Source organism: Pelobates fuscus, chromosome 10 (assembly GCF_036172605.1).
Source record: "Pelobates fuscus isolate aPelFus1 chromosome 10, aPelFus1.pri, whole genome shotgun sequence".
NCBI classification, from domain to species: Eukaryota; Metazoa; Chordata; class Amphibia; order Anura; family Pelobatidae; genus Pelobates; species Pelobates fuscus.
Genome location: NC_086326.1, coordinates 21049577 through 21068899, shown reverse-complemented (window position 1 = coordinate 21068899; position 19323 = coordinate 21049577). Strand labels below are relative to the sequence as shown.

Sequence of the window (19323 nt, the reverse complement as noted above, 5' to 3'; positions counted from 1 at the left end):
GAGAGAGAGACAGAGGGGGAGCATGGGGGAGAGAGACAGTGAGTGGGGAAGAAAAAGGGGGAGAGAGACAGTGGGGGAGAAAGAGGGAGAGAGACACAGGAGGAGGGGGAGATGGGGGAGAGAGAGACACAAGAGGAAAGGAGAGAAAGAGACAGAGGGGGAAGAGAGACACACAGAGTAGCAGTGAGGGGGAGAATGAGGGTCTAGGGGGAGACAAACAGACACACATAAGGTTTGTTGGGGGGACAAAGAGACACAGGAGGTTTGTTGGGGGGACAAAGAGACCTACAGAAGGGAAGTGGACAAAGTGACACACAAAAGGTTTGTGGGGGCAAAACTGGGCTGGGGAGAGAGATGCACACAGAGGGACTGGGGGAGACAAAGAGACCCAAAGAAGGTTTGTTGGAGGGATGACATAGACACACACAAAAGGGTCTTGGGGAAAGAGACATACAGAGGGCTGGAGAAAGGTAAAAAGAGACACACAGTGGCTGGGATGAAGTAAGATACACAAAACGAGGTAAAAAAAATTAAAAGAGGGAATAAGAAACACAAAAAAAAGAGAGAAATTCAAAAGGGGATTAAAACACAAGATAATTAGTTTTGTGTTTGTTTGGGGGGGGGGGGGGGGGGGGGTGCATTTTCACCTGCGCTAGCATGATGCATTATTGGGCTGGTATAGAATTATTTCCAGGCCTGTTTTTAGTTCCTAGTCCGGCCCTGAGCAGACGGATTTGCAAACAAATACTCATGGACAAGCCTCAAGTGAAGGAGATCTTCCCCTTAAGGAATACTTCAAGCAGTTTCTGTTTGGATCTATACAGACCTTCTTAGTTATTTTTTTTTCCTCCTAACTGTTACCACACCTGGGAGTTTTTTTTCTATCATGATTTGTACCATCTTCTCCAGGTAACAGAATATTTCCCAACATTGGGTTGTGCTGTTTGGGTACCCACTAAAACACTGTTTGGTTTTGCGCCGAAGACACAGTATAGTATATATATATTCTTTGTATGCATTATATATAGAACCGAAAAAGGTGATTCGGTCTTTTAGGTTGCACTGAGATACCAGTTGTTCAAGATTGCACTTCTTTTCTTTTTCTATATAACAAATATTTACATCTGGAAAATACAACACTGAGTGTGCAAGACCAGAATAAAATACTGCACTGATTTTCAGTACTCACCAGGCCCTGTTTTGAACTTTGCTTTTCTGATAATTGGGCTTCATGTTCATTGATACCTCCTGAACTGACAGGGTTTCTTCACATGGAATCTCAGACCTTGGGGGGAGAATGATTGGCAAATACTGTGCTTAGCCGTAAGCATCAGCTATTCTCGATGTCTGGTCTAATCAACATCCGTGGCCATTATATGGCTAAACTGGGTTGTAATCCCAAATGCCGAAGACCAAGAAAAGACTCCTTTTTCTTGCAAGTCCGTTTCAATTATGGAAGCTAAAAGAGGAATTAAAGTTCAGAAGGCATAAACACAGATGCCAAAGTAATTCTTAATGATCAACAACATCAAGAGCAAGTGTGTTTGTAAACCGAAAGAACGAAGGATGGAGTCCAACCATCAATGCAATGCTTGAGAAACTAGGAGTGCTTGGGAATTGAAGTGACCTGAATATGACAGCCAAGGGTGTAGAAGTAATGATGATAATTAACTGCACTGACTTCAAATGCTTGAAAAGAAATGAAGAACAAGAAAAGAAAGATATAAGAATGCCACCTCTGCCCCAACCTTTACAGCAGAGATTGTGTGAAAAATAGACCATAGCGATAAAAAGCTTCAATAGAAAAAAAATTGATAAAGCCAAGTTTCTGTAAAAGCATGAAGCTGAAGAGGCAGAATGAAGAGAAGGTCATATGTTAATAGAGACTTCTTTCCCACACAGTGGGCATTTAGACAGAAGGGCACAGGTATGGTGGGGGAGAAGATGGAGAATGGACAAGGAAAGGAAATCCAATTGAATAGATGAGACCTGTTCGAAAAAGACAGACATGATTTATGTAGTAGTTAGAACCAGAAACTGCCAGAAAAAGCACTGTAAGAAAAAGCAGGCAAAAATAAAAGCGTAGAGAAAGATTTAAAATTAAAAATGCTATACACACTTTACAACTGATGTGGAATGTTTAGGAATATAGAAAGCAACAAATCGTCTAGCATAAGTTGCCAAATCATTGGAGGGGAGATTGCAAGGAAGCTTAAATATTTGACTGATTTTAACAGACTCCTTAAGCTCTTTTTTATTTTCTGTTTTATTATATTCTGTAGTTTTATTTTGTTATAAATATCATTTTGCATCATAAACAGTATGCATATCCATTTTGAATACTTTTGTTTGGCTACATCAAGTAAAATAAGACTAGGGATATAGCTTGTTTTTTTTGTTTGCGTTTGTAGGGGTATTATATATTTTTTTTTTTTACAATTTCTAGCATATATTTGAGTTTCATAAATAAAAAGTGATCGAGTAGAGATTGGCAACCTATAAGATTTTAACTATTTAAACCTAAGCCAACAGAAAATACCAAAACAATATTAATGTAACTTGTTGCTACTTTAGATCTATCATATTGTGAATATTTTATGAATTCATGTGTTTACCTATATTGTATGGCAAATAGTTTTTATGTGACTGCATGGATGGGCCATCTACAAGTACATTATATTACAGCCAAAAAACTGCATTGAAAATGTTGCACACATAATAGTATTTTACACTATCGGCAATGTCACTCCCTAAATGTAAAATGTTGATAAATATGTTACAATTTCCCCCAGTTGTCATAACTTTCTTGTCATAATTTGCTTGATAAAGGCTCCAATGGGAGCTAAAACGTTTTGTGGTTTTCAAAACAACACCTGTATGTGCCTGGTCCAACTTTCTTCATAATGTCTTCATCCCCTTGGCATAAATGCCATATCTTACTGATATTCACCTACTCTTGCCACAATCTATCCCCACTCAATTTTCTTCAACCTTCACTTGCCACATTTCCTATGTTAAAAATCAGATATGCTAGCAAGAATCCACTTTGTCTAATTGATCTCTTCCTTATATGTATTACACCATATATTACAGATTACTCGGATCCGTACAATGCCTTATTTATATGCTAGTGCAGGAGTCAGCAACCTATGGCACACCACGCAAAGCTACCAGACCTAAATAGACTGCAGAGATCTGAGGATTGCTCCTGGAGCTGGCCCATCATGGCTTTCCAGTAGGACCTCTTCAAAAATATGCTAAAGCCAGCCAAATGTTCACTACTAGAAGTGATTGCAGTAGGTGGCGAGGGGCAGTTATCACTTTACTCATTGCAGTGCTTCGAGGAAGTTATCTCTGATCACTTCCTCCCAGTGCCTGTGAAGGGTAATCCGCATTGGAGGAGAGCAGCCTGCAGCCCCTGCCCTTGACCTGTATCTGGCCAACCCGGTAAGCCATCTACACAGTCAGAGTACACACAGAGCTTCAGAAAAAGCCTCCCCACGTGAAAATATTGCAAGCAGCCCCACACATACTAACAACACCATACACGCAATACAACATATATTACCCACACACAATTCCACAAGCAGCCCTCCATACACAGCCAACATTCACACACATAACGATACACAGCCCACATACATAAGTAACAGACACAATGCCACAAACTGCCAATATATGACCAATACAAATTATACAAAGCAGCTGCAGCATACCTACATAACACAAGAGGAATACATACACATTTATAAAAAAAAAATAAAAAAAATAATTGGACTGGCACGCCAATGGACTTTAAGGTCTTGTTTTGGCTCAGTGCTGCTTAAAGGTTGCCAGCCCGTGTGCTGTGTAATGCTGGTACAACCTGTGTAATGCTAGTACAACTGAATTATCAGGCCACATTTATGCTGACAAAATGCAATTAATTTGATGTCAAATTGTTACATTTTGTAACGGTCTGTTCATTCTTATTGTGATTAGTGCATATTTAGCAAATTGCTCCATAATTGTACATATTTTAACTTTATAAATATAGTCTTAATTGTCTTAAATAGGTATTTGTTTCAAAAATACAGTATGTAAAGTACATCTTTTAATTGTTTATGTCTGTGTATTTTACCCAGGAAAGTGATGAGACTGAAGTGGATAAAAATAAATGTTGTACCCTTTGCAACATGTTCTTCACATCTGCTATCGTTGCAGAATCTCATTATCAAGGAAAAACTCACGCAAAAAGAGTAAAGCTAGTGCTTGGGGAGTCACCGAACACACCGGCACAGACAGGTGAGAAATGAGAATGCATGCATTAATTTTAATGATACATTAATTGCTACTTTTACTTTATGTGAAATGAAATAATGAACCGTGGAAAGAAGGAAACACTGATATAATGAATCTGTCCATCTGTCTGACTTTACATCTGTCTGTCAAAGTAATAGGACTAAAATACTGACAATGCTTTGGGTGAGGTTCCATTTTTTTTCTCTCCATGATTTACTGACAAAGCTTTATTCATTCGAACAATATACATCGATCACTCGTTCACACTATCCTCCTCAACCACTCCTGGAGACTCTATTGCGTATGTGTAAATGCCATGCATTGCTCATGTTCTACATTACATGTTTGTAATGTAAGTATTTATTAGTAAGTCACCTAAACTTTTCCAGAACAGCCCTGCCCTTGGCCACTCCCTTACTCATACCCCTAAAATTAAAGTGTTCCCCAGGACTTTTTGTCCATTTTCGTTTTCTCCAAATACATTTCTATTTTTTTAGTTGGGACCTAAATTCATATTGATTACTGTGTCAAGGCAATATGTTCATCATGGAACTGTTAATTAAGGATGAGATATGGGAGTGATAATAAGCAAAAGTATTACCGTATATACTCGAATATAAGTCGAGACCCCTAATTTTACCCAAAAAAAGCTGGGAACACTTATTGACGCGAGTATAAGACTAGGGTGGGAAATGCAGCAGCTACTGGTAAATTTCAAAATAAAATTATATCCCCAAACAATTATATTAATTTAATATTGATTTAATGTATATAATGAATGCAGTGTGTGTGTGTGTGTGTATATAATGCAGTGTGTTTGTATGAATGTGGTGTGTGGGTGTGTATGAATGCAGAGTGTGTGTGTGTGTATGAATGCAGAGTGTGTGTGTATGAATGCAGAGTGTGTGTGTGTATGAATGCAGAGTGTGTGAGTATGAATGCAGAGTGTGTGTGTATGAATGCAGTGTGCGTGTGTGATGCAGAGTGTGTTTGTGTGTATGATGCAGAGCCTTGGTGGGGGGGGCATTTTTATTATTTTTTTATATAATTTTTATTATTTTTTTTACATCATTATTATTATTTGAATATATATTTTTTAATATTATTAATATTTTCATTGTATTATTATTTACATTTGTTTTGTTCCCCCTCCCTGCTTGTTAGGCCAGGGTGAGGGGCTCTTATTCCCTGGTGGTCCAGTGGGCAGTGTAGGAGGGGGGCTGGCAGCGAGCTGTTACTTACCTTCACAGCAGCTCCTGTCAGCTCCCTTCTCCTCCGCGCCGGTCCGGTCAGCTCCCTGTCAGCTCCCACTGTAAGTCTCGCGGCTCTCACGAGACTTACAGTGGAGCTGACAGAGGAGCTGACCGGACCGGCGCGGAGGAGAAGGGAGCTGACAGGAGCTGCTGTGAAGGTAAGTAACAGCTTCCTGCCAGCCCCCAACAGGACCGCCGGGCTTGTAATGAGCCCAGCGGTCCTGGTCTGTATTATGGCAATGTAAGTTGCTATAATACAGACATTCACTCGAGTATAAGATGAGTGGGGGGTTTTCAGCACAAAAAATGTGCTGAAAACTCGTCTTATACTCGAGTATATACGGTACATTCGTTTAAAAAAAAATAAAAAATTATACTTCTTAGCCTAGGTTATTTATTTAAATGATCACTCCAGGCACCATAACCACTGTAGGCTGCTGCAGTAGTTATGGAGCCATGGGTGCTCTGGCACCCTTCCAGAGTAATTTGTCAAACTGGTTTTAGAATGGATTGACAACTTACTAGGGTTCCAGACACAACCTTGCTTCCTGATTCCCATTGCCGGAGAGTCTGACTTACTCAAATGGGCTAATTATCATTGGTTGAGAGCATGAGCCAAGTGTTCTTAGCCAATAAGTGCAGTCCTGTATCGGAGCTTCTTAGCTTATTGAAGACTTCTGGCTTCTCATGCAGAGGGCTTACATTTTTGACTCGAGTATTTCATACCTTTCTGTAGTAATCCAATCAGTGTGATTGCACAGAAATTCTATGCAAATAAATCCAGTTTAATATCAACCATATCTGTTAAAACACATGTTGATCTAAACCATGACTAGAAGATTATAGTGTAACCACACAGTACATTGTGTATCCAAAAGCTTGTTTTAAATATTTAAATGGCTATCCATACAAAATGATAAGGCACTTACTTTATTTTTGTTACATAAGGGAGGTTCATAGTCTGTAATATGAAGTTTCTTGGCCTTTTTTAATCTTTTTACCCATTTTGAACTTTTGTTCTGTTTCATCGTTTGAGTACCTCATTAGGAATTCTTTATAAAACAGTTGCAAATATTCAGTGTAAAATATAAGGCTGAGTGAGAAAGTCTTCACACCCAGAGTGTTGTATGGAAGCATTGCATAAAAAAAAAAAAAAAAAAAAAACACAGCCTTCAAATAACCAAAATAAATTAAATTGGAAGAATTTAGGTCTTTTATACAACTCAAATAATAAAAAGAAATTCCACAATAAACTGCTCTAATTTTGAGCAATTTCCGAACAGATAAATTGCTCACTTGTGACCAGGTATCCACTTGTGATTGATGCTGCTTATAAAAAATACTATTCTGAATAGGTGAAACTCCCAATTCTTAGGATCTCTGCCTCCCCGACAGCTTCTTAAAGAATCTTTGAGACCATTATATTGTATAAATCTTTTATGCACAAGCATGGAGAATTTTTATAGTGTGGTTTTTCAGCAACAAGAGAGCAGGGCTATCTCAGTCCATTTGGAGGTCTTTCAGATTCCTACCTATACGTTTCCACATTGAACTTGTATGTCAAGTTTGCATTAAAGTTAATTGGCATGAAAGTCAAATGTACTCTGGGAAGTTTGGGGATGCTTGATGCTGAGTGAAAGTGTTGTGGTCAGATGAGACTAAAATCGAGCTTTTTGGCATCAACTCAACTCGCGGTGTTTGGAGGAGGAGGAATGCTGCCTATTACCCCAAGAACACCATCCCCACCGTCAAACATGGAGGTGGAAACATTATGCTTTGGGAGTGTTTTTCTGCTAAGAGGACAGGACAACTGCACCGGATCAAAGGAGCGATGGATGGGGCCAAAGTTGAAGGTTCGAGTTGCCAAACGTCAGCCTCGAAACCTTAATGACTTGGAGAGAATCTGCAAAGAGGAGTGGGACAAAATCCCTCCTGAGATGTGTGCAAACCTGGTTGCCAACTACAAGAAACGTCTGACCTCTGCGATTGCCAACAAGGGTTTTGCCACCAAGTACTAAGTCGAAGGGGTCAAATACTTATTTCACTCATTGACATGCAAGTCAATTTATAACTTTTTTGACATGCATTTTTCTGGATTCTGTTTTTGTTATTCTGTCTCTCACTGTTAAAATACAGCTTCCATTAAAATTATAGACTGGTCATTTCTTTGTTAAACGTTCATAATCAGCAAGGAATAAAAAACTTTTTTCCCTCACTGTATATAGATCTGTATCAGACTATGCATCCTGTTCATTACCTGGTATTGTCTATACCCTCACACTGTCATGCCATAGTGCAGAAATTAGTCCAGTGCCCCAATATACCCAAGATTTCAACTTCTGTACTAGCGTAAACCCCCAGAAAGTAAGAATAAATATTTGGAATAGTGACAGATCTTTTTTCAGCTTTATTCTTATTGTTAACTATGTCAATTATATATTTTAGGATCTCCTGCTCTCTATTTATACTATTTAAAGGGATATTACACTGGTCAAATACATTTTTAAAAAATTGCTGTTTAGCAGATATACCCCCAATGAAACCATGCAGGCATTTATTTATGCATTTTTTCCCCTGTGGGCATATCTAAAACAGATAATAAACCTGCAGATACCTTGTTTGCAGTCTGTGCATGCCCTCCCCTTCTAACCCCGCCCAGACTTTCAATGACTGTCCAATCACAGACTTTCCAATACAACTCAATGAGAAGTCTTTGCAAGGCAGGTGCTCTGGGCAATAAAGCACTTCAGCAATATACAGTGTTTTAAGTGGTTAGAGTGTTCCTTTAAATGTAAAAGTAAAGTGACAATCTGCACAGTAAAAGTTTTACATGAACATTTCTCTGAGGAAAATGGTTGCGAATTTGCGATTCTAAACTTTACATGAGTTGCATAATATGTTGATCATTTCTTCCTAGTAGTTTTATGTTAATTAATTCTGCTCAGCCAGCTTTATGACACCTGTAGTTTCTCTTTCTCATCAGCTGTGACATTTTTCTGCTCTTTGACATTTTTTTCCTCTCTCCATACGGAACACTTTTCAAAGACAGTATCGAAGCCAAAACATCGTCCATTCCAAACATGAAACGGACTGCTCAAACTTTTGTACTTTTCGTTAGTCGTGTTTGAAGGCATTATCACAAATCCCCACACATTTTAGTCTTCTCATCCCTCCGTGTTTTTCAACAGCTTCTCAATGTCATGCTGGTTATTGCTTTCCTTCTCAAGCCTTTTACTTTTTCATTTGCTCTTTGTCACCTCCCCTCCTTAATCTGCTTCTGGAACTGCTGACAAAGCTGGCATTAAAATGTGCTGCATTTATATTTTCACAAAGTTTAGTGGAGAAATGTGAGACTCCGGCCATGCAGGCTTGGAATGTGAGATAATCTGGGGCAACCTGACCAACATTTTAGTAGTAAAGTTTCATTTTGGATGCAAAGACTGGATGAGCCATATTGTGCGATCTGGTGATAAAAAAAAAAAAAACATGACAACATTTGATTTTTTTATAGCTGAAAATAAATAATACACCGGAGTAGGGTTTAGTCGAAATGGGAATTTGGGAAGATTGTCCATATGGCTCAGTAATGTGCTGTAGCTACAAAACCAATCAGGCTTGCTTCTCCTGAGTCATGTATTACATAGGATTTTCAAAATCTGTTCTCACTTGTTTTGTTTACAGGAAAACTCTCACTTTCAGGATTTTTAATATTGTGTTTATTTGAATTCTGTTAAAGGAACACTAAACACATATTTGTATCAATAACTCTTCAGTGTTCATGTCCCTAGGACTGGTTGTCCCTCATCGCCATTCAGCATAAAATTGTTTAAAAGTAGATGTTTTCTTTACCTTTTTCCAAACCCGACGGCTCACTTAGCACTGCTCACCTCTCCTCCTCGCATCATTGTGGAGGCATGGTCTCCTCCGGAGTCAGTTCAATCCAATGCTCCTCACAGAGGAGCATTGGAGACCTGATTCGCATGTACTGCAAGTGCAACGCTTGCATCAAATTTTCCCAAAGGAAAGCATTGAATACTTCTCTATGGAGACTGCAATCACGTGACTAGGTTTTACCTGGTTACTGCAACAAAAATGCCTATAGCGGCTGTCAGTATGAAAAAAAAAAAAAAACTGTATTTTTTCTTTATTTTTACATTTAAGGGTTAAATGTACAAAACTGTTTGACTTTATTGGTTATTTAAGCATTGGAATGGCTAAAGTTACCTGCAACGTATGTTCAGTTAAACTTAACATGTCCCAAAAAAGTCCCTGTTGTGTTTTATAGCTAATCCAGTCCTGGTTATGAGTGACATTGGACTTTTGGCATTTTTGTGACTGTCACCTACCAGGAGATTAGAGCATTGGGATCGCAACATGGGCCTGGTACTCCTCCACTTCTAAATCCTGGCAGCTATATGAGTAGATTCAATAGGAAGGGAGGTGAGCTCAGGACGAGTGATTGACATGTCTGTCTATTTTGCTGAAGTTAGATAATCCCAAACTAATAACATTAATTTCTTCTAAATTATTATATAGCACGATCCTGGGGAGCAGATGGAATCATGAGATGGTAATACAGTCCCAGCTAGTAATGCTGTAATCTGCATGACCAGGCGAACACAGAAACAAAACTGTATTGTCACAGTAACACAAAGATGACACACAGACTAAATATAAACGGATCTCAAAAATAAAATGAATGTCTTACTGCATTAGTACTCACTTTGTCAGCCTCGCTCAGCTATCCGTAATATATGGAAGCCTTCCGACCTGCTTTGGTGATGCAGTCACTTCAGTTAAATTGAATACAACAACAAACAAAAACACTACAGATGACTACAATGACAAAACTGTTTTTTTACTTTCTCCTTTTTCCTTTCTTTTTGTTTTTCAATTTCTAACAAAATGTTAGAAAAGTAATTATGTTTCATAGCTTTCCTTTCTGCAGAGAGAAAAAAATAGTCACAAACGACCCAAAAAAGAATGCAGGGTGGGGGGCATGTTTATGGATCGTTGCTCATCAGCTGCATCATCAGCCTAATATTTTCTCCCATTGTTTGTTTTTCCTTTCTATATATCATAGTTGGGATATCACCGCCCTAACTCTACAGATAACTTCTGCACCTTAAATCTTTAAATCTCTCCATCGGCTCAGCATTTGGGGTATCCTTCGCTTCCGATCTTACACTACACAACTGGCTCAGTTGGTCAATACAATATGTTTTAAGTATATAGCAGGTATATTGATCTCTGATTAACTAGGGATAAGATATTTTACTTCTTCTATCTTTAACATTCACATATCCCCCCAGAGAGGTATCTGGAAAAGTACATTTGGCATCATGTACAGAATACATCACTCTGACCTATGCAAATATGTCTGAAGAAAAAAAAAAGATAATCTAAGATTAGCTATTGGATACGGTTAATGCATAATCTAAGATGCAATTATGACTGCAATGTTCAAAAGAAAAGATGCAAAACAGATTTCATTGTCCTTCTAAATAAAAGATGACATGCATAATAAATATGAATGCACAGTATATGAGGTTGCTTACATTTCTGTACTGGGAGACTCCGACAATTTCTCTTCTACAGTGACGGGCTGGTAGCATAGGTCTTTACTGAATCTCAAAGGTCCGGAAAGGAAGGAATCACATTTATAGTATTCAACGACTAATACAACTGTGCTACCTTTTAATACTGGATTAAAAATAGAAGAATAGATTAACAATTTTACCTGGATAAAAATAGCACCAATATCAAATCATCAGCATAATACGTGTGCTTTAATAATTAATTGGAGCTTGGCAAAGGTTGAATGAAAATTTGCCACAATTACAAGTCCATAGATTATTGCATTGGCCTTGGTTCTTTTACATAGAGATTTTTTTGTTTACAATTCAAGGCCCTGTGCTAGTGAATTCAAAATCCCTAAATTCCAGCTGTGTGTCTGCTCACAAGGCCCACTTCAAGTCAGCTTGCAAGGATATAGTGTGGATGAATAGTGGATGATATACAGTGGATTAATAGTGAATGCAGTGTGTGTGTGTGTGTGTGTGTGTGTTTAGATAGTGGATGCAGAGTATTTATGTAGTGGATGCAGAGTATGTGTGTTTTGGATGTAGTGTGTTTGTAGTGGATGCAGTGTGTTTGTAGTGGATGCAGTGTGTGTGTGTACTTATGTGGGGTAGGATAGTGGCTGTGTTCTGTGGGCAAAAAGCATTAAAAAAATAAAATAAAATAGAATTATAATTTATTTTTCCCCCTCCCTGCCTTGGTACAGATGTATCAGCTGTATCTCCCTGATGGAGGCCCTGCAACAGCCAGACAGGATCTATATAGTCAGTCACTGATGGATAGAAATTGAACCTTCTTCTAGATTCTTGACCAACTATATCTGGAGCCTATATCTACGGATGAAGGAATTGGCTCCATAGGAAAATAAAAAAAAATAGTTGCGCTTAAATAATTGTTTATAGAGTAAAGAATACAGATTAATTGAAATCCCAGCCAACAGGCTAAAGGAGTTGGTTTATGCATTTAAATAAACACCTGGGGTGGGAATTATTCTAGTAAGAGCAGTGTTGGGAGTTACCAATGGAAACAGGGTTACGCAATTTATTGTAGCCCCACTCCCACGGCCAGGCACAATTACATGACTCTAACATTACTTTATATAGATGATAATTCAAGAAAACGCTTGTAAGTCTAGAAGCCTTGGGGTTTAGACTTGAAGATTTCTTTTGGAACAAACCGCAATTAGGATGGATTTGGGCTGATTGAGTGTTTGAATGATCTCGGTGATCTCAGCCAAGGAAGCCCAGAAACATAAACAGTAAGGCATTATAGCGTTAGGAATACACATGTAGCGTTCCTTTAATTCATAATATGGCTGAGAACTTTCCCGTTACTGTATAAATATATGACTTTATACTTCATAATGTGGTTAGATTGTCACAGTGAGATTAACCTGCTGGTCAAACTGTATCTTATGTCAGTAACAGAACGAGTCTGGATTCCTTTATTATTCTGGAAATTCCGCAATGCTTGCGTAATAAAGCATTGAAATAAATACAATATGATAGGTTTTAAAGTGTATAGGAGAACATTATTTTTCCCTGTGGTTTCATTCTTCTTTTGTATCTTCTGCCAGCTCGGCATTGTACAGAGAGATAGGGAGGCAGGCTTTTATTTGCATTGAAGCAAAAAAAATGCCTTTAAGCATTGGGTTTCAAAACAGATTTTCTGGGCTTTGAGTGAGTCCTCAACAGATAAATTGAAGTAAGTGAGGTCCAAGAAGAACCTTTTCTGCTCTGTGGAGGTCACTGACTCATTACTGCTTTGCAAGCATTATTACATGTCAAATGATAAAGTCCTTTATTTTAAAGCCCTGTCAATGTTAGCAGGGGTTTAGCTGATCTTTGCTGTTTTATGGGAAATATAGACTGCGTGGGGAAGGGTTCCATTAAATCAATGTTACAAAGGTTATTTTGAAATTTAAAATGATGTCTGTCTGTATCTGTCTGTCTGTCTGACATATTCTAATGGAAAGGTCAAACCTCATAATTCACATATGATGTCATACGGTAAATTAACTCTCATATTAAACATGCCAGCTTTGAATTGCAAGCATCTTCTATTTATATCCCAGAGTGCCTTATATTGATGGGAGTTATACTTTTAACTCCCCATCTGGAATGCAGCACAGTTCTTGGTTGATCGTTTGTTTTGCAGCTCTGACCCATCTGCAGTTGTCACCATCGTTTTAAATATACCAGAGGCACTGCGGACACACACATAAAATACCGTATATTTTGGATATAGATTGCTTGTGGAAAAATTGGGTCTCATTTTGACACCTTTTTTTTTTTTTTTTGTATGTGCTATTTTTCTCTGAGGCTGAACTAGAATAACAGAATCACACTGATATTTAGAGTTAACCTTAAGAATGGGTTGTTCTAGCTTTGATCAAGAATTTGTTTCAGGATAGCCCAGATTGCAAAATTGGAGCAAATCTAAGTGACAGCATAAACCCTCCTCAGGGCCATTTCTGGCTTTTTCTAGTGTTCCCTCGTGAAGGACACACTTTAGTTTCACATTTGATTACCTTTCACAGGCTGAAGCTGATGTAGAATGGCACAGGACCAATTGAAATCAGATCTGATTAGCTTGGATTTTAGGCGGTGTCTGCCTGCCCTTTAGATCCTTTAACCCCTTAAGGACCAAACTTCTGGAATAAAAGGGAATCATGACGTGTCACACACGTCATGTGTCCTTAAGGGGTTAAGAAAAATATACATTCATTTATACACAGCTGAGTGCATTTACCTAACATAAACTAGAAAGCCTGTTACTTTAATTTTACTGTCTGCTTTACATAACATGCGGAACACTTTCTAGAGTTCTAAAATGTGTTTTTTTTCTCGTGACACAAATCTTAAAAATACATTTTAAGCACCAAAACAGCTGCAGCATGGTATAATTATCATACCATTACCATTATGCCTCATGATAACTGTCCCCTGTTCTGTTTGTGAGTGGTTGGATGCAAATCATAGGTTCCCCGGATGCCTCAATTTATACTCTGGCTCCTTGCTCTACATATTTCTACTGCAGGAGTTACAGTTGCACATTGGCATTATAAGTTGCTGTAGTAATGCGTAGAGTGCCATTTGGGGACCCTCTGTTTGTGTCAAACGGCTTAGAAATTATTTGACATTGACAGAATCTGGGGATGACATAAGTGGCATGCCAGCACCATAACCACTACAGCTTCTCAAGATCTTTACGCTGGACTTATTTTGACGTCACCATACTTTTTCATTGAATATTAAGTCAGATGCTCCTCAAGGTGTCTATTCAATAATGATGTAGCTGATTACATGATATGTGTGCAAATACACAGCAGTGTGTATTCAGAAGACACAGTGTGTGTGTAACAGAGAGCAGCTATTCGATACAGTTAATGCATAAATTCAGCAAGTATACATGCAGCCTGGTACATTTAGTAAATATACATTAAAAGACTTTGTTCTATGCCCAGCAACGGGAACTCGGAATATACATAGAGACATAATTTCACCAGGTACATTTCCGTGTATTGAGCAGGAGCACTGTTATTAACATGAGGCCGAAATCTAACTGGTGTTGAATGTTTCCCTATTTTTTGAGGCAGAAATCCACATGTGAAGCATTTATTGCTAAAACACCTTCATATGTTTTACTTAGATCTTTCAATTTTCTCAAACACAATGCAAAGACACAAGGAACACAAAACATAAAGTGAAGTAGAGTGTTTTTTTAATTGCTTGTTTCTTAGGTAATAGGTTTTCAGATCACGCATTTGCTTGCTGGTTTGTTTCTCTTCCCCCCCTAAACCAATGAGTGTAACAGATGTACACATTATTTTCTGTGTGTATGTGTGTGTGTCTATATTGCGAGACCGGGAGAGGATACACACATGTGAGCTGTGTATTATGGGAAAATGCAATCTTAGATGCCATTATGTATCTTTTGAATTATATGATATTTTTTAGATTAGAGATAGTGTTAGGGTAGTATGGGGATTAATGAATAGTGCAGAGGTTAATGATAATTGATAGATTAATGTGGTGGTTAAACAGTTACTCCAGACAAAAACAGTGTTTTATTCTAAAGTTAAAGCATATTGTGGCACGGTCCACATTTAATTAAAAAAAAAACAGGCCAGGTTTTTCCTGTAACCCTATCTTCCTTCAGTAACATCACTCCTTGCTTGGAGAGGAGAAGGAATGTCCTGGAGGATAGGTTAAGGAAAGGACTTGAGTGGTACAGGGAGTAGGGAAGTGGTGCTACCATTTGTTGTCTGTCCCCAGTTTGCTAAGCGTGATGTTGACCAATGCCCAGCATGATCAGATTTAGCATGACCCAGCCCGGACTTGTCTCGTGCTGGCCAATTCTGCTGCTGGAGGTAGTCTACACCTCTGAGAACTACGTGCTTTAACACCTGTATGTGTAGTATTTCAAACTGATTAAAGTGGTCATGGTGTTTGGAATAACCCTTTAATGTTTAGTGTAAAGTTGTGTAAGGTGTTAAAGGCTAAACGTTACTGTAAAGGCAGTGCCTAGGCATACATGTTTCAGTCAGGTTGGTCTGCTATGCCTAGTGCAACACCCAGGGATGAGGGAGTCTGACTTGAAATGAAGTGCTCAAAACTGGATATAGGCAGAAATTTCACCAAAAAACTGTCTGAAATGCGGAGTATTGTGGTTAACACTGTAAGTCCAGTGTAATCGATCCAGGAGCTGGTTCACTTGAAAAAGGCTTTGTTAGAATTCAGGATAAAAACACAATATTTGTATGTATGGTGTGTATACCTTTAAATCTGTTAAAGGCAGAGTGAATTAGGTACACACCAAATACTATACTTTGTGCAAAAGATAAATTGGGATCACTTTCATGCATAGGAAATCAGTATGAGGAACTGTTTCCTATACTGTGATAAATTAGTATGACATTCGTATGTAATAACACGAAAGTATATGGTGTATACGTCTTTAAATCTGTAGTCACAGAGTGAGCAGAGTATATACCAAATAATATACTTTGTCATACAAAGATATGTTCCTTATAACATATCTTTGTATTACAAAGTATTTTGAAGTTAAAAGTAGTTCAAAATTTATTAGAAACAAATTTTCTAATAAATTTTGAACTACTTTTAACTTTATTGAATTTCATTGGATTTTACTAATTTTTACTTTTCACTACATTATGGAATACAGTCATCTATACTGTATTTCCACCTTATAAGGAACATATCTTTGTATTACAAAGTATATTATTTGGTATATACTCTGCTCACTCTGTGACTACAGATTTAAAGACGTATACACCATATACTTTCGTGTTATTACATACGAATGTCATACTAATTTATCACAGTATAGGAAACAGTTCCTCATACTGATTTCCTATGCATGAAAGTGATCCCAATTTCTCTTTTGCACAAAGTATAGTATTTGGTGTGTACCTAATTCACTCTGCCTTTAACAGTTTTAAAGGTATACACACCATACATACAAATATTGTGTTTTTATCCTGAATTCTAACAAAGCCTTTTTCAAGTGAACCAGCTCCTGGATACATGTTTCAGTGTTGCTTGCGATTAGTGGAAATACAGCCCCAGTCTTGTACTGCTGGGGTGGCCACCATTAAAATTGCAAATGCTGGTGGGATGCATAATTCCCACTAGGTGTCCCCAAACTGCACAGAGGTGATCCGTGCATTCTAATAAATAATTTCACGTGTGTCGTTATCCATGTCACTATTTGCGCAGTACAGGAAAAGGGGACTATGTTTGTGTGGTTTGAATTGACAATATGATTGATTATACTAGGGTTACATTTACTAACGGCCAAGTAAATTGACTGCCAAATTGGATTCATAAATTTGACAGCAATGGGCAGGACTTTGCTGGCAGTTTTTAATAATGGTTTATAACTTTCCAATATAAAAATGCACTAGTCAAATTGAGCTGTGTAAATACTGTTGAAGTGCAAATTGGAGTGCGTGGTCTTGGCATGAATTCAGCTAGACATCAATTTGTTTTCTTGTTTTGGAACGTGTTCGATGAATGGATATATGTACAGTATGTGTAGAGTTATTATAGAGTATGTATACAGTAATATTTTATATGCAAAATTTTACTAAAGATTTTACTGAAGTCCAATTTGTACAAATTCAGAGTCCATCAAAACTTGGGGTATCTTGCCAGATCTATAAAAGATGTATTTGCATCTTGTTGATGGAGCCTGAGGGACCAATTTGGGCACAATAACAGCATCATCACAATGAAGTTGTTAAAGTGCAAGAGGTCCCTGGTGCTGGCAACATTTATGGAAAAGATACTTTTTTTATGACCCTGCCTGCTGCTTAATGAGCCTGATGTTATCAAAGATGTCAGAAAGCGGAAGAATAGGGGGGCATAGTCATCTGACACTGGAGCAGAGACTTTGGGGTTAACCCATTTGTGAATGGTTTAATCCATAAAGGTGAGCCAGTGTCAGAGACCTCAATTTTCAATTAAATTGTTAGTGCACTCCCAGAGTGCTCACTGGCAACTTTGTGAGTTTCAATTAAGACAATTTCTTGATTTAAGTAATTTTAAAAGGGATTACTGAAACATACCATTTTGCAGGCATTATGCATTTTCTGTGTTTTAACCAAATTGTAAATTAGAATTAGGCAAAATGGCCCTTGAATTAGTTAGTAGAACTCAACTGTTGAATTACCTAATGTGCAAGAAGTTAAAATTGCAGTTTAATTGAGGTAACCACTTACAGTTTTCTGTAAATGTGCCAAACTATACCGGTTAATTGGATTTTGATTACAAATACACCAACAGTAAAAATTGCAGTTCGATTAGCAATTTGTCTTGTGAAAGTAGTCTAAATAATTAAATATAAAAAGACTCCTAAGCCAAAAGAAAATGTAAGAATTCAAAGTAAATTCATTAAATAGTAAATGTAATCCAATACTTCTTAAATAAAAATAAAATGTCCAGTTTGTTTATTAAACTATGTGGATAAAGGGACTCTCCAGTGCCAGGAAAACAATCAGTTTTCCTGGCACTGCAGGTCCCCTCTCCCTCCCACCTCCCATCCCCGGCTGCTGAAGGGGTGAAAACCCCTTCAGTGACTTACCAGAGGCAGCAACGATGTCCCACATCGCTGCTTCTTCATCCGCTCATGCTCCTCCCCTTCATCATGCCCGCCGGCGGGGGAAACCATGCCACGCAGGCGCATTGACCTCTCCATAGGAAAGCATTGAAAATGCTTTTCAATGCTTTCCTATGGGGATTTTAGCGACGCTGGAGGTCCTCACACAGCGTGAGGACGTCCTGCGACGCTATAGCACAGACCTGTGCTATGAATCAGGAAGTGCCCTCTAGTGGCTGTCTAGCAGACAGCCACTAGAGGAGGAGTTAACCCTGCAAGGTAATTATTGCAGTTTATGAAAACTGCAATAATTACACTTGCAAGGTTAAGGGTAGTGGTAGTTGGCACCCAGACCACTCCAATGGGCAGAAGTGGTCTGGGTGCCTGGAGTGTCCCTTAAAATCCCTAAAAGGTGAACTGAAACCCTATTTGTGAAAATGAGATCTCAACAATCTCAGGGTTAATCCCGATCCAACGTCCAACTAATAACTTTTTTTCAACATTTTTGCAGATATTGAATGAATGTTTTCAACATTTGGGACAGTTTCCTCACTGCAACCTGATTTATGTGCTTTGGAACATCATTCACACTCATATTCCAGCTCATATCATCCACATTCACAAACCCTCTATTTTTTTTAGTTATATTTGTATTCTTGGTTTTTATTCCATTTGCTCTACCTTTTTAATATATTAATTTTATGTTTGTGTGGCTGATATCTGTTTCAGTGTTTAGTTGACAAGTTGCAGTTAGTGCCTGAAAATTTAGAGAATGTTAGTGGTTCAGAATACCATGAGGAATTGTGGTTTTATGAACTGTGGTGTGGGGTTATGGTTAAGGAACAGAGTGAGTGGTATGGGTTAAGAAATAAAATGGATAAGGGTTAGGGAGCAGTTTGGGAACAACATAACATAGAATAAATCGAGAAGGCTGAGTAATGAGAGGACATGGTAAGGGGTTAAAGGGCTATTTATTTATTACTGGCATTTATAAAGCACCAACATATTCCGCAGTGCTGTACAATGGGGAAAAATAGGGTTTAGTAAAGAGGTATTGTGGACCAAGAAGTCAATGCTGTCGCATAAA

General features: G+C 38.1%; 1 protein-coding gene across 1 annotated transcript in view; it reads left to right on the top strand.

The window, feature by feature from the left end:
• Nucleotides 1-19323, top strand: part of ZMAT4 (zinc finger matrin-type 4) — a 361795-nt gene that overhangs the window by 123695 nt on the left and 218777 nt on the right. Inside the window, exon 4 of the mRNA XM_063434627.1 lies at nucleotides 4125-4284. Within this exon, the coding sequence (XP_063290697.1) occupies nucleotides 4125-4284 (160 nt within the window). The remainder of the gene's footprint in view (nucleotides 1-4124; nucleotides 4285-19323) is intronic.